The 11921-nt window shown below is 37.7% G+C and overlaps 1 protein-coding gene across 1 annotated transcript; it reads left to right on the top strand.

The window, feature by feature from the left end:
* Nucleotides 1–2303: 2303 nt before the first annotated feature.
* On the top strand, nucleotides 2304–11683 carry THOC3 (THO complex subunit 3). The gene is made up of 6 exons (XM_087709369.1): nucleotides 2304–2555; nucleotides 5147–5303; nucleotides 5647–5851; nucleotides 7269–7430; nucleotides 10097–10197; nucleotides 10663–11683. Exons 1-6 carry the CDS (start codon nucleotides 2373–2375, stop codon nucleotides 10824–10826), a joined length of 972 nt encoding a protein of 323 aa, XP_087565495.1. The 5' UTR covers nucleotides 2304–2372; the 3' UTR covers nucleotides 10827–11683.
* The last annotated feature ends 238 nt before the right edge of the window (nucleotides 11684–11921 follow it).

Here is an 11921-nt window from a genome sequence, read left to right on the forward strand (position 1 = left end):
GGGCCGGCCAGGATTGAGGGAAAGACAGGACAGATGCATCCTGCAGCACTTTGCTGGCTAAAATGGGGTGCCCCGTTTTGGCTGCCAGAGGCACTGTAGGCTGGTCTTTTGCTATTTCCAGGCCGGCCTCATGGGCCAGATTTAAGCACCTCTTAAAGCAGGCCTTGAGTTTGACACCCCTGTTGTATGTTAACAAGCTATTGAATGTGCATTTGGTTATCGCCAAACTCCAATTATATGCCAATGAACCCTTGAAATCCTACTTTTGCAAAAAATTGATTGCATTCTATTGTAGTACCATGAAAAAGAGCAATACTGATGAATCTTAATATGGTATATTAAGCAACAGCACACTATTTCACTGAGGTTATAAACATATTACTTGTATATACAATTTAAACAAAATAGCAGCACCCAATATTTATAAGCTAGTCTTGAAGCAAGATTTGGGAAACTTTAGAATGGCTTTGGGGTTGCTTTGGAGTAGAAAATCAGATGATATTACTGATTCCATGATACTATTTTCTTAGTGACCGTATATAACAGTAAGGGTGACAAAGGAGAGAGCTTTTGTCTATAATACAAAAATTGCACAACAAGCACGGTTTGAACAAATATAGCTCTTGCCTCAGCATGTTGGGAAGAACTGCAGTTTGAGAACAAGAAAATCTTTCAAAAGCATGGATTTTCCTAAAAGGATACCCTGGTCACATCAAAGATTGCTATTTCAATAATCTCAAACTTCTGCAACTTAACTTTTTTCATTTGGCAGGGTGCAGGTATCAGACTTATATGGCTTCCAAGCAGTGGTGAAATTCATTTTTTTTTTACTACCGGTTCTGTGGACGTGGCTTGGTGGGTGTGGCAGGGGAAAGATACTGCAAAATCACCATTCCCACCCCACACCAGAATTTCCACTACCACCCCACTCCGGGGCCAGCCAGAGGTGATATTTGATGGTTCTCCGAACTACTCAAAATTTCCGCTACTGGTTTTCCAGAACCTGTCAGAACCTGCTGAATTTCACTCCTGGTTCCAAGCATGCATCAATGCTTGGAAATTAAGTCCGATGAACTCACTTCCGTAGATGTTTCTTGAAAATCTTGCAATATTTTTCATTTATTTTCCTTTTAACTTTCCTGCACATGCACAGATTTTTGAGGTTTCAATGGCTTTGAAACCAACATCGTTTCAGTTAGTCTTAAAGAGCATCTAATTTTGGTGAATGGACCAAACTTTCCACTGAAGGGAAATTGTAATAAGAGTATAAAATACTGGAATACTAGAATTAGTAGAAACTTGTTATTCTATAAATATTTGTTTCCTGTAAACACACACACACACACACACACACACACACACACACAATATGCCTTTGGATTTGTAGCAAAAATATGCCACATTATGCCTTTGTTTCCTATAACTAATTTTCTGCTGTATTAGGCCTCTGTAAAGTTCCTGATACTTGATCTGTCAATCCTCTTTCTCTCCTGCCTAGCAAGTTGGAGCTGCACCTTTGATCTGGGCCAAGTGGCTAATTGTGAGAACAAAGGAAGAGATGAGTTGATAACGCTAATGAGAAGGCTTCTATCCTTTTGCAGGAAATACACAAACCTAATTAAGAGGCCGGAATGGGTTTAACTGGTATCTGAACAGTATCTGAACAGTATTAAAGGAGTTAGTTTTCTGAAGTGTGTGGCATTTCCTCGCATATCTTCTTGTATATGTCTGAAACTGTGTACCCAGCTTTCTAAACTTTGATCAAAGATTAAATGCCGATTCTTTCTCAAGCTTCTGTTTAAATTCTTATTTTGGCTCTCTCTGTGGGCTTAAACGTATTCTGGGACCTGACACCAAGTTTTCTTTTTCTGATACTGTGTGACAAGGAAACAGCAAATAAACGAAACTTTCTCTATAAGCAGGGGGACATTAATTAGGTTGAGTAGCAGGTATAAAACGCTTTTTTAAATAGTCTCTTCTTTCGCTGTGCCTTTTAAATTTTATCGTAAAATACGGCATTTTATTTTTTTCACAGTTAAACGAGCGGACGTTTTTCCTTTAGAAGCCACAGCTCGCCTTCCCGAGAATCAATGAAGAGAAAGTTTCACCACTCAGATAAATGAATGTATCGAAGAGATGCCAAGCGATACTAGTAAAAGCGCGTTTCGATGGTAAAGAACGCCTCTGCACTTTTATAGCTCTACGGCGCTCAGAAACACGTTCCTCAACAGACTCTCCCCCCCCTCCACATCTCTTGCCTGTATGAATAACGTACCGGAAGTAGAACCTTTGCAACTCGGAAGGAAAGTGGTTCTGCAGCGGCGGCGGGAGGGGTGTGTGTGTTCTGCTGGCTTGAGCCAGGCTGGGCTACCATGGCTGTTTCTCCTTACGTGAAGGACATGCAGGAGAAGTTCCGGGCTAACACGCGGAGCCGCGAATTCCCCGCGCACGGGGCCAAGGTCCACTCGGTGGCCTGGAGCTGCTGCGGACACCGCCTGGCCTCCGGCTCTTTCGACAAGACCGCCAGCGTCTTCGTGCTGGATAAAGACCGGCTGGTGAGTGCAGGGACGGAGGAGTGGGAAGAAGCGCCAGCAGCGGCTGGGGAGCTTTATTATTGGACTCTCCGACGGCCGATGTGGGAATTGGAGCCCCCCCTTTTTTTGGGAAAGGTCGACAATAAAGGATTGAAAACCAACCTGAGTTTTCCCCCCCAATGCCATCACTCTGCTTAACAACTAATTCCCACAACACTGTCAAATTATCTACTAAGACTGCATTGCTATTCTTCTTCTCTTCCTTTCTTCCTAGTATCTGTCTCTCCCCACTTATGACTATAACCATGTTGCTTGCATCTTTCAATGTATATTGTTTTTATTTGTTTCCTAGTATGATTTGATAGCTTATTAGTAACCTGGACTATCACTAAGTGGTGTATCTTTTTATTCTTAATGAATGTATTTTGTTTCTCCTTATGTACACTTGAGAGCAGTGGCACTAAAGACAAATTCTTTGTGTGTCCAATCACACTTGGCCAATAAAGAATTAAAGAATTCGGTGGGACTCGCTTTGGTTCCATTGGTTGGTGGCTTCCGGATGTTGGTAGCGGATGCAGATCATTTTGTCCATATCGATCCAGTCTTCTCTTGAGTTCATAAAACTCCTTGCTTGGGTCATCGGTGACGGTTTCTTCTTGCCGCTTTTGGGTGGCATTCGATTTTTACCAAGGATTGGGCTCCTTTTCTATAGTGATCACTTTAGATTACATATTTAAAAAAACATCAGCTGCATTGTTATCGCATACTATTCTGCTGAGTAGTATTAGTATTACTAATAGTATCCATATTACTCTGCTGAGCTCTATAATTTTACTTCAGTTGTTATTAAAAGATTTATGGGGGGGATTCTCAACAGTTTTCTCCAGTGTTGCTTCTTGAAAAGCATCAATTCCCCCCACCTTTCATAACCATATGTTACAAAAACATGGTCTTGACAGTACATATCTGTATTGTCAGTGTGATAACTTTCATATCAAAAATTTATCTGGATCTGTTTTCTACCGAGCAGCAGACACATTTTTATTTCATGGCTACAGTCACCATCCCTGTGAGTTTTTTGGGACCAGGGAGGTAAAGTCAGCATCAACGTCTCTTCTGTTTATTTGTATTTCTGTGTTGACAGAATTTATTATTATTTATTATTTATTAATTTATTTCAATACTGGGCAGCAGACCAGCTTTTCTATATATTTTTTTCACTTCCTTTCTATTTCCTCTGTTCCAGCATTTCTCATAATATAGTTTGCCTATGTTAAATGAATAAGATGACAGATTATAGGCTTGACACAGTTCTTTCCCAATTTTGAACAATTTAATTACTCCATATTTAATTCTAACTATTGCTTCCTGACCATCATATAAAATGACCAAATATACCTATGAACACAAAATCTTAAGGACTGTTCAGAGTTTCCGATAGTCAAAATCTTAATATAATCAATAGAGCAAAAAAAACCACATGTTTTTAGAACACTCTTGATTTTGACACTATCCTTATATACCAGCAATTTGATCCGCTATCCATGGATACTAGCAAAATGATTGCTTCTTCTGAATTCAGGTTGTTTATCTGTTAGCTCTTGTTCCATAATATGGTTGCAATATGGATTGTGAAATCCTTTTTAAAAAATTGATATGTGATATTAAAGACAATTGTTTATTAATTTTGAGTACTCTTCAATAAAGCTTCTTTTTAGTATTGAAATAAAAAGGGATGCTTTTAATTTTTTTGGCCATTGCTCTGTTTTCTATACAGTTCATAAAGCATAAGTAGCACTTCAGAAATACCTTATAAGAATTTAAAAATGATAGCTGATATTTCTTGCAGATTTGTTGTTACCAATATTCACTTTCTAGCATGTTTGTTTCCAGTTCATTGATCTAATCTTTATATCTTTGATTTTGAGATATTTTTTAAATATAATTCTTCTGTATATTTGGATTAGAATAAATCGGGAAGCTGAAAAACCATCCTAGAATGTGATAACAAGACAGTTACATGTTAATATCATACACTAAATTAATTGTTATCTTTAAACCGTATGAGAAAAGTTGTTTACAGAGGAAGACTATAGGGCAAGATACTGGGAGTACCTTCTACCTTATTTAGTCAACTGTTCAGTGGTGGGTTGCAGGCGGTACACCTCGGTACGTGCATACTGGTGCCTGCCGGAAGCAGCAGCTATCATACCAGAGCAGTGCTTTGGAGGGCCTGCCCACTCGCCCTCGTTCCTTACCTGTATTTGAAGGAAACAGGCCATCTGTGCACGTGTGCACAGTGTACGGCGCCTGCGCAATGCTCCACCCAGCAGCTGGAGCATTGCAGTCAGTGGGTGTGCATGCGTGCGCAGCGCGTGTGCCCGTGGTGCTCACCTGGCTCCCGTTGCAGCGAACCGGTTGCAACGGGTGTTGAAACCCACTACTGCAACTGTTCTTCAATAATTTTGTCGAAGTGCATATAGAGAATTCTTGAATCAAATCCTGCACAGTCAACTATCTATAGTGGCATTTAGATTATGATGAAGTGTATGTGATAAAATGAAGGGCCAGAAGAGTTTGTTGAAGATTTTTGTATTTTTTTTGCCCTTCAGGTCAAGGAAAACAATTACCGTGGTCATGGAGACAGTGTGGATCAGTTGTGTTGGCATCCTAGTAACCCAGATCTATTTGTTACAGCATCTGGTGATAAAACCATTCGAATATGGGATGTTCGAACCACTAAGTGCATTGACACAGTGAATACAAAAGGTATTTTTCTTCTTAATTAAATAAGAGATCTTGTGGGTAAAATTACATATTGAATTCTGTTACTTCCTGATCATCATATAAAATGTCCACTATATCTATGAACACAATTTTAATAAATGTTGCTTTTAAGGGAGAAACCTTTTTTTGTGGTATTTGACCAAATCATTCTCTTTATTTTCTGGCCAAATCTGAAATGCACTCTTATAATAGTTAGTTAATAAATGTTGTATTATAAAGTTATATTTTCTATCATCCTTGCTTTACAAATAGAAAAGCCTGTGTAAATTGTTCTTGCTGCAATTAGTAAATCAGAAGGTTTGTTTTCCCCCTTTCTCCTTTACAGGGGAAAACATTAACATCTGCTGGAGCCCTGATGGCCAGACTATTGCAGTAGGGAATAAAGATGATGTTGTCACATTCATTGATGCTAAGACACATCGGTCCAAAGCTGAAGAGCAATTCAAGTTTGAGGTGAATGAGATATCTTGGAACAATGACAACAACATGTTTTTCCTCACCAATGGCAACGGCTGCATCAACATCCTCAGGTACCTTCTCCATGGCCTTTACCAGGAAGGACAGCTAGTGAGTTGGCTGTCCTGTCTTTTGATCTAAGTGATGATGGGAAAGTATATTTGCCTTTGACATAGATGCAGCCTTGTTTATAGATATTTTTTCTTTATTCTGCCTTCCATTTTTGCTTCTAATTGGAGCTTATATCAGGATTGCAGTGATATTATTAGCATCTGTAAAGCTTTTTGCAGTATCTTCTCATTTCAGGATCATAAAATGTAAAGCAAATAGAAGACAATATATATAGCATAGGTTGAACTGTTGAGTTGTTGGTGCTCTCTGGGCTTGGCTGTTTCCTTGCACGCTGGCTTGGTAGAAAACAATCAAATTCAGAGAGTACCAAGAACGCAACAGTAATATAAAATATTATTCTATTTTCATGGATATCTCTAAATAGTGTTTCCTCATAAGAGTTCTTTGTGTACCATTCATTGTTCCTGCTGTACTAATATTAAGATCCAAGGTATCATGAATTTAATTCTTCACCTCTTAATGGTGGCCACTGCCACATTTTTCTTTCTTCAGTTAGATAATTAATTTTTAATTGCTCTTCAAGGAATGTGAGATAGCACACATGGAGATATCTCCTTGTTTTCTCAGCAATATTCTGAGTGGCTCTGGAGTTAAAAATCACCTAGTGATTTTGTGTGGTCAAGTAGGGATTTTTATTTCAATTCTCTGCTCCATTTTGACACTAATGAAAGGTGTTCCAGTGAAGGACTAGTAGGCAAGTATTTTAAAAACTAAATAAAAAGCATCATATTCTATTCTCTTTTTAATCAGTTTATCACTTAACCAGGAGAGGAATATTGGCATATGAGCTCAGATCCAGATTCAGACACCAGATTTGCTAGCAGAAGAGGAATTTCACTATTAGGGTCTGCTTAGATATTTATTATGCTGAAACAAATTTCCTTCTTGCATTTGAACTGACTTAAATAAGGGTGACTATTGTCCCGTGTGTTCTCATTCCCTATGTGTGCAAACCCTGAAGCAACGTCCCTTCTTTTTAAAATATCTCAATTTTATTTGCCTTTTAGCAGTCTTAGCAGATTAGGATAGACATACTTTTTTGCAGCAAAATGAACAGAATCTTCTGGAATCTTAAAGATCCTTATATTGATGTAGCATAAATCTTTATGAGCCACAAACTTTTCTGCCTTTGTTTAATTTTTTAAAATGTATTAAAGAGCCCATGCACTTTCTTTTATATTTGCTTATTCAGTGCTAATGTAAAGTAAGACTTGCTATTCAACTATGCAGCTTGTGATTCCTGGTATATAATAAGGAGCCTGCCTTACATTTAGAGATTGCTAAAAAAGACTTCAGGGCATGTCCTAGTTAGTGAATTATATGTGCATTTAATAAACTGTTTTTATTTCTTTTCTGCAGTTACCCAGAGCTGAAACCCATTCAGTCAATTAATGCGCATCCCTCAAATTGCATTTGTATCAAGTTTGATCCAACGGGCAAGTATTTTGCTACTGGAAGTGCTGATGCATTGGTTAGCCTCTGGGATGTGGATGAGCTGGTGTGTGTACGATGTTTTTCTAGGTGAGTTGTATTAAAAGCTTTTCCAGATGTCAGGCTTGTAGATAAATAAATGGAACTTTTCTAAGATTAATAGAATGAAACATATTTATAATCAAAATACTGTTCTAAGTGCAAAGTAATTGGAAGGATGCACTATAGAAATGCAATAGCGCAATGTGTGAGCTATGCAGTATAGCGTAATGATATATAGAGCCAAGGTGGCGCAGTGGTTAAATGCAGCACTGCAGGCTACTGCTAGATCAGCAGTTCAGCGGTTCAAATCCCACCGGCTCAGGGTTGACTCAGCCTTCCATCCTTCCGAGGTGGGTAAAATGAGGACCCAGATTGTTGGGGGCAATATGCTGACTCTCTGTAAACCGCGTAGAGAGGCCTGAAAGCCCTATGAAGCGGTATATAAGTCTACTGCTATTGCTACTGCTATATAATGGAAGTATATCCTAGGGCCTGTGATGATACACTTATCCTGAAAAAAATGGAAAACAGGAAGAGATTCAATGTAAAATTTATCACAGTTTTTAAATTCCATTCTTGTTCTTTCCCTGCTGCTGTGATTTATAGTATAGATCATATCAGTAGTAAGTTGATTAAAAAGTAAATCCTGCTTTGTCTTTAAGAATGGGTATTTCAAACAATTTAAAATCTAAATTTAGAATCTATTTAAAACAATTTGGAAACAAATTCTGAAAGAATTATTAAAAATAAATAGGAACGTCCCATCTTAGTGCTCAAGTAGTCCTCAATTTATGATAAAAATTGAGCCCAAAAATTTATGTTGTTAAGCGAGACATTTGTTAAATGACTTTTGCCCCATTTTATGACTTTTCTTGCCACAATTATTAAGTGAATCACTGCAGTTCTTAAGTTAGTAACATGGTTGTTAAGTGAATCTGCTGCCTTCCCCATTGATTTTGCTTGTCAAAAGTCACAAATAGTGATCACATATCCCCAGAACACTGCAATCATCATAAACATGAATCAGTTGCCAAGCACTTGAATTTTGATCACATGATCATGGGGATGTTGCCATGGTCGTAAGTGTGAAAAATGGTCATAAGTCACTTTTTTCAGTGCTGTTGTAACTTGAATGGTCACTAAATTAATTGTAAGTTGAGCATCATCTGTATTAAAGTGTAATTACATTTCCAGTATGAAGTCAAGTAAAAGATTTTCTGTTAGGAAAAAAATAGAGATCAGGATGCAAATGAGTAAACTATTAATTTATATCTAATATAAATTAGGTAGTATAGTTACTAATTGGTGAGAGTTACCTAGAACCAAACAAAGTAATAACCAAAAGCCAACATGGGTTTGTCAAACAGATCATGCCAGACAAATATTATTGCATTCTTTGACAAAGTGACAAAATTAGTGCACCAGAGGAATGCCATTAATATAACTTACTTGGACTTCAGTAAGGCATTTGATAAAGTAGACCATAATCTGCTACTTGATAAGATAGAAAAATGTGGATTAGACAGCATCACCACCCGTATTCAACATATACTCCTCAATGGAACTGCTTCTATGTGGAGCGAAATATCAGTGGGATACCCCAAGGTTCTGCTTTAGCCCCAGTAGTCTTCAATACCTTCATTAATGATTTGGATGAAGGGATAGATGGGGAACGCATCAAATTTGCAGACCACACCAAGCTACCAGGAATAGCCAACACTCCAGATGATACGCTTAAGATACAGAAGGATCTTGACAGACTTGAACATTGGGCACTATCTAACAAAATAAAATTCAATGGTGAAAAAAGTAAGATTCTACATTTAGGTAAGAAAAACAAAATGCACAAGTACAGCATATGTGGTATCTTGTAAGGCCACACTTGGAATATTGCATCCAGTTTTGGTCACCACTATGTAAAAAAGATGTGGAGACTCTAGACAGTGCAGAAAAGATGATTAGGGGACTGAAGGCTAAAACATATAAAGAACGGTTGCTGGAATTGGGTATGTCTAGTTTGATGAAAAGAAGGACTAGAGGGTGACACGATAGCAGTTTTCCAATATCTCAGGGGCTGCCACAAAGAAGAGGGTGTCAAGCTATTCTCCAAAGCACCTGAGGGAAGAACAAGAAGCAATGGGTGGAAACTAATCAAGGAGAGAAGCAACTTAGAACTGAGGAGAAATTTCCTGACAGTTAGAACAATTAATCAGTGGAACAGCTTGCCTTCAAAAGTTGTGAATGCTCCAACACTGGAAGTTTTTAAGAAGAGATTGGATAACCATTTGTCTGAAGTGGTATAGGGTTTCCTGCCTAAATGGGGTTGGACTAGAAGACCTTCAAGGTTCCTTCCAACTGTGTTATTCTATATTTTTTAAGAGTTGTCCTTTCCTGTCTAATAATATGAGAAATAGGAGTAATCCAACAAAACCGGCTGGTAGTAGATTAAGAACAAAAATCATACAGCACAAAATGTGTTACTACAAGATATTGTGGTCTGTCTTAGAGAATTTTAAAAGAACATTAATAATTGAGATACAAATTAGTTATTGTACTCAAATGACATCTACATGGTCAAATGCAATATTTCTACTTTTGAAAGACTAGAGTCTAAGAATGACAAAGTAGACTGTTTAATGGTGCCCAAAGGCACTTCTCTCACCTCTTATAATCAGTCTATTTCTCTTATTTCCTTCTCTGCTTCCTGATCTTAGACTTGATTGGCCTGTCAGGACTTTGAGCTTTAGCTGTGATGGCAAGATGCTGGCTTCAGCCTCTGAAGATCACTTCATTGATATTGCTGAAGTAGAAACTGGTGAGTATTGCTTTCTTGCTGCCTAGCTGGAAAGTAATTTAACCTTTATTAGGAGAAGAGATCAACTGAATGAAGACATTTTTAAAAGGATGGCTAGTAAAATATATGCACACATTGATATATCTTAATTTTTTCCTATCTTCTGCTTTGTATGATTTTTGGTGTCATTTTAAATGCTGTATATTTGGCAGATCTTTATGCTTAGGCTAGTATAATATCTAGGCATAATATCTATGAATGAAATATATGAAAATTCCTGTAGGTCTTAAGGTGTTTTGAAAATCTTGCTCTTTTCTTGTTGAGAGAGGGGGCGGTTTGAACTGCCCTTATAATTCTGAATAAAAGAAACACTTACTCAACAGTACTTCCTAAATTGCATTCTTGTCTATAATGTCTAAGGCTAGAGGGTCTGAGCTATGATAGTTTGTCCCAAAGGCAGTATTTAATTGTGTATTTGTTTTTTAGGGGAGAAGCTCTGGGAAGTACAGTGCGAGTCCCCAACCTTCACAGTCGCTTGGCATCCAAAACACCCGCTATTAGCCTACGCTTGTGATGATAAAGACGGCAAATATGACAGCAGTAGAGAAGCGGGCACTGTGAAGCTCTTTGGTCATGCCAATGACTCTTAAAAGAAATCTGCTAGAGACTTTATTTATGATTTAGGATTCTAAGCCAATGCAGAACATTCAGAAGACACACAACTCTCTGGGTTTGTTTTTCTTTGTGGCAGAGAATAGTGCCATGAATTTTAATTCCCTTGTCTGGGAATTTGATTTTTAAAAAGTTTTTGTGCATTTTTAACTGTTCTAGAAGGCAGAGAAGTTGAAATGATGTGGACTTCTTTGGAATGCAGAGATTAATTCAGTATTTTAAGTGCAGAATTACAAGGGAGCTATCAATATTCTGATATGCATTTGTGTCCTCCATCGTAACAGTCTCTGTCCTCTGTTTAATTGAGAGTATCAGAGGCAAAAACTTTTCAAACATGGGTTATACATCACTGTCATTTTCCTGTGTCTTGATAATGGAAATTCTGGTTGAGAATTATGCTGGTTTCTTCCAGCCATCTTTGAAACTCTCCTTTTCATAGTTAACTTTTGAGAAAAATGTATATATGTATGTGTCTAATTCTTTTTATACTGTAATACTGTAGTATAATGAAAGGAGTAAGGCTGGAAAATACTAATTTTTGTATGATCCCGTTTTTGTATCTTGGATAAAGATATTTGCTAAAATGTTGTGTGTTGTGGTTTAAAGGGCAATTTACTGAACTTCTAGGGGGAAAAATCATACAGTCTTGGAATACTGATCCTCCTGTCTCGATCTTCTGGGGAATGATAACAGCAGCACTCAAAGAGGCAAAGAAAGCAAGACTAGGGAATTTTGTTGCCTTGATTGAAAACTTTCTGGAAGCAACTTGTTGATGAGTGAGAATCAGGATATTGACTGGATCAAGCTTTTGTTTGACATAGAATGAGCCGTATATACTAATCGATAAAAACAGTCAGCTAGGTGTTCTGCAATTTATTTTTTTTTCAATCAAGAGAGTTGTGCGGTTGGAAAACAGTTTCCAGAAAAGGAAATATAGCAGTATTAATATTTTCAGTCTTGCCATATTGCTCCAATTCTGGTGTCTCAGCTCCATTTTCCTAATAGGAAAGCCTTTTCCTTCCTTGTAGAAAATCCAGACAGTTTATGGAAGAGCTTGATGTCATGATGTGATT

This window comes from Thamnophis sirtalis, unplaced genomic scaffold (genome assembly GCF_051295495.1).
Source record: "Thamnophis sirtalis isolate CommonGarterSnake01/CBP01778 unplaced genomic scaffold, rThaSir2_p1.2 scaffold_3, whole genome shotgun sequence".
NCBI lineage: Eukaryota > Metazoa > Chordata > Lepidosauria > Squamata > Natricidae > Thamnophis > Thamnophis sirtalis.

Coding starts and splice junctions, on each gene's coding strand:
- THOC3 (XM_087709369.1), top strand. CDS start 2,373: ATGGCTGTTTCTCCTTACGTGAAGGACATGCAGGAGAAGTTCCGGGCT. Junction 5,304..5,646: donor TGACACAGTGAATACAAAAG/GTATTTTTCTTC, acceptor TCTCCTTTACAG/GGGAAAACATTAACATCTGC. Junction 7,431..10,096: donor TGTGTACGATGTTTTTCTAG/GTGAGTTGTATT, acceptor TCCTGATCTTAG/ACTTGATTGGCCTGTCAGGA.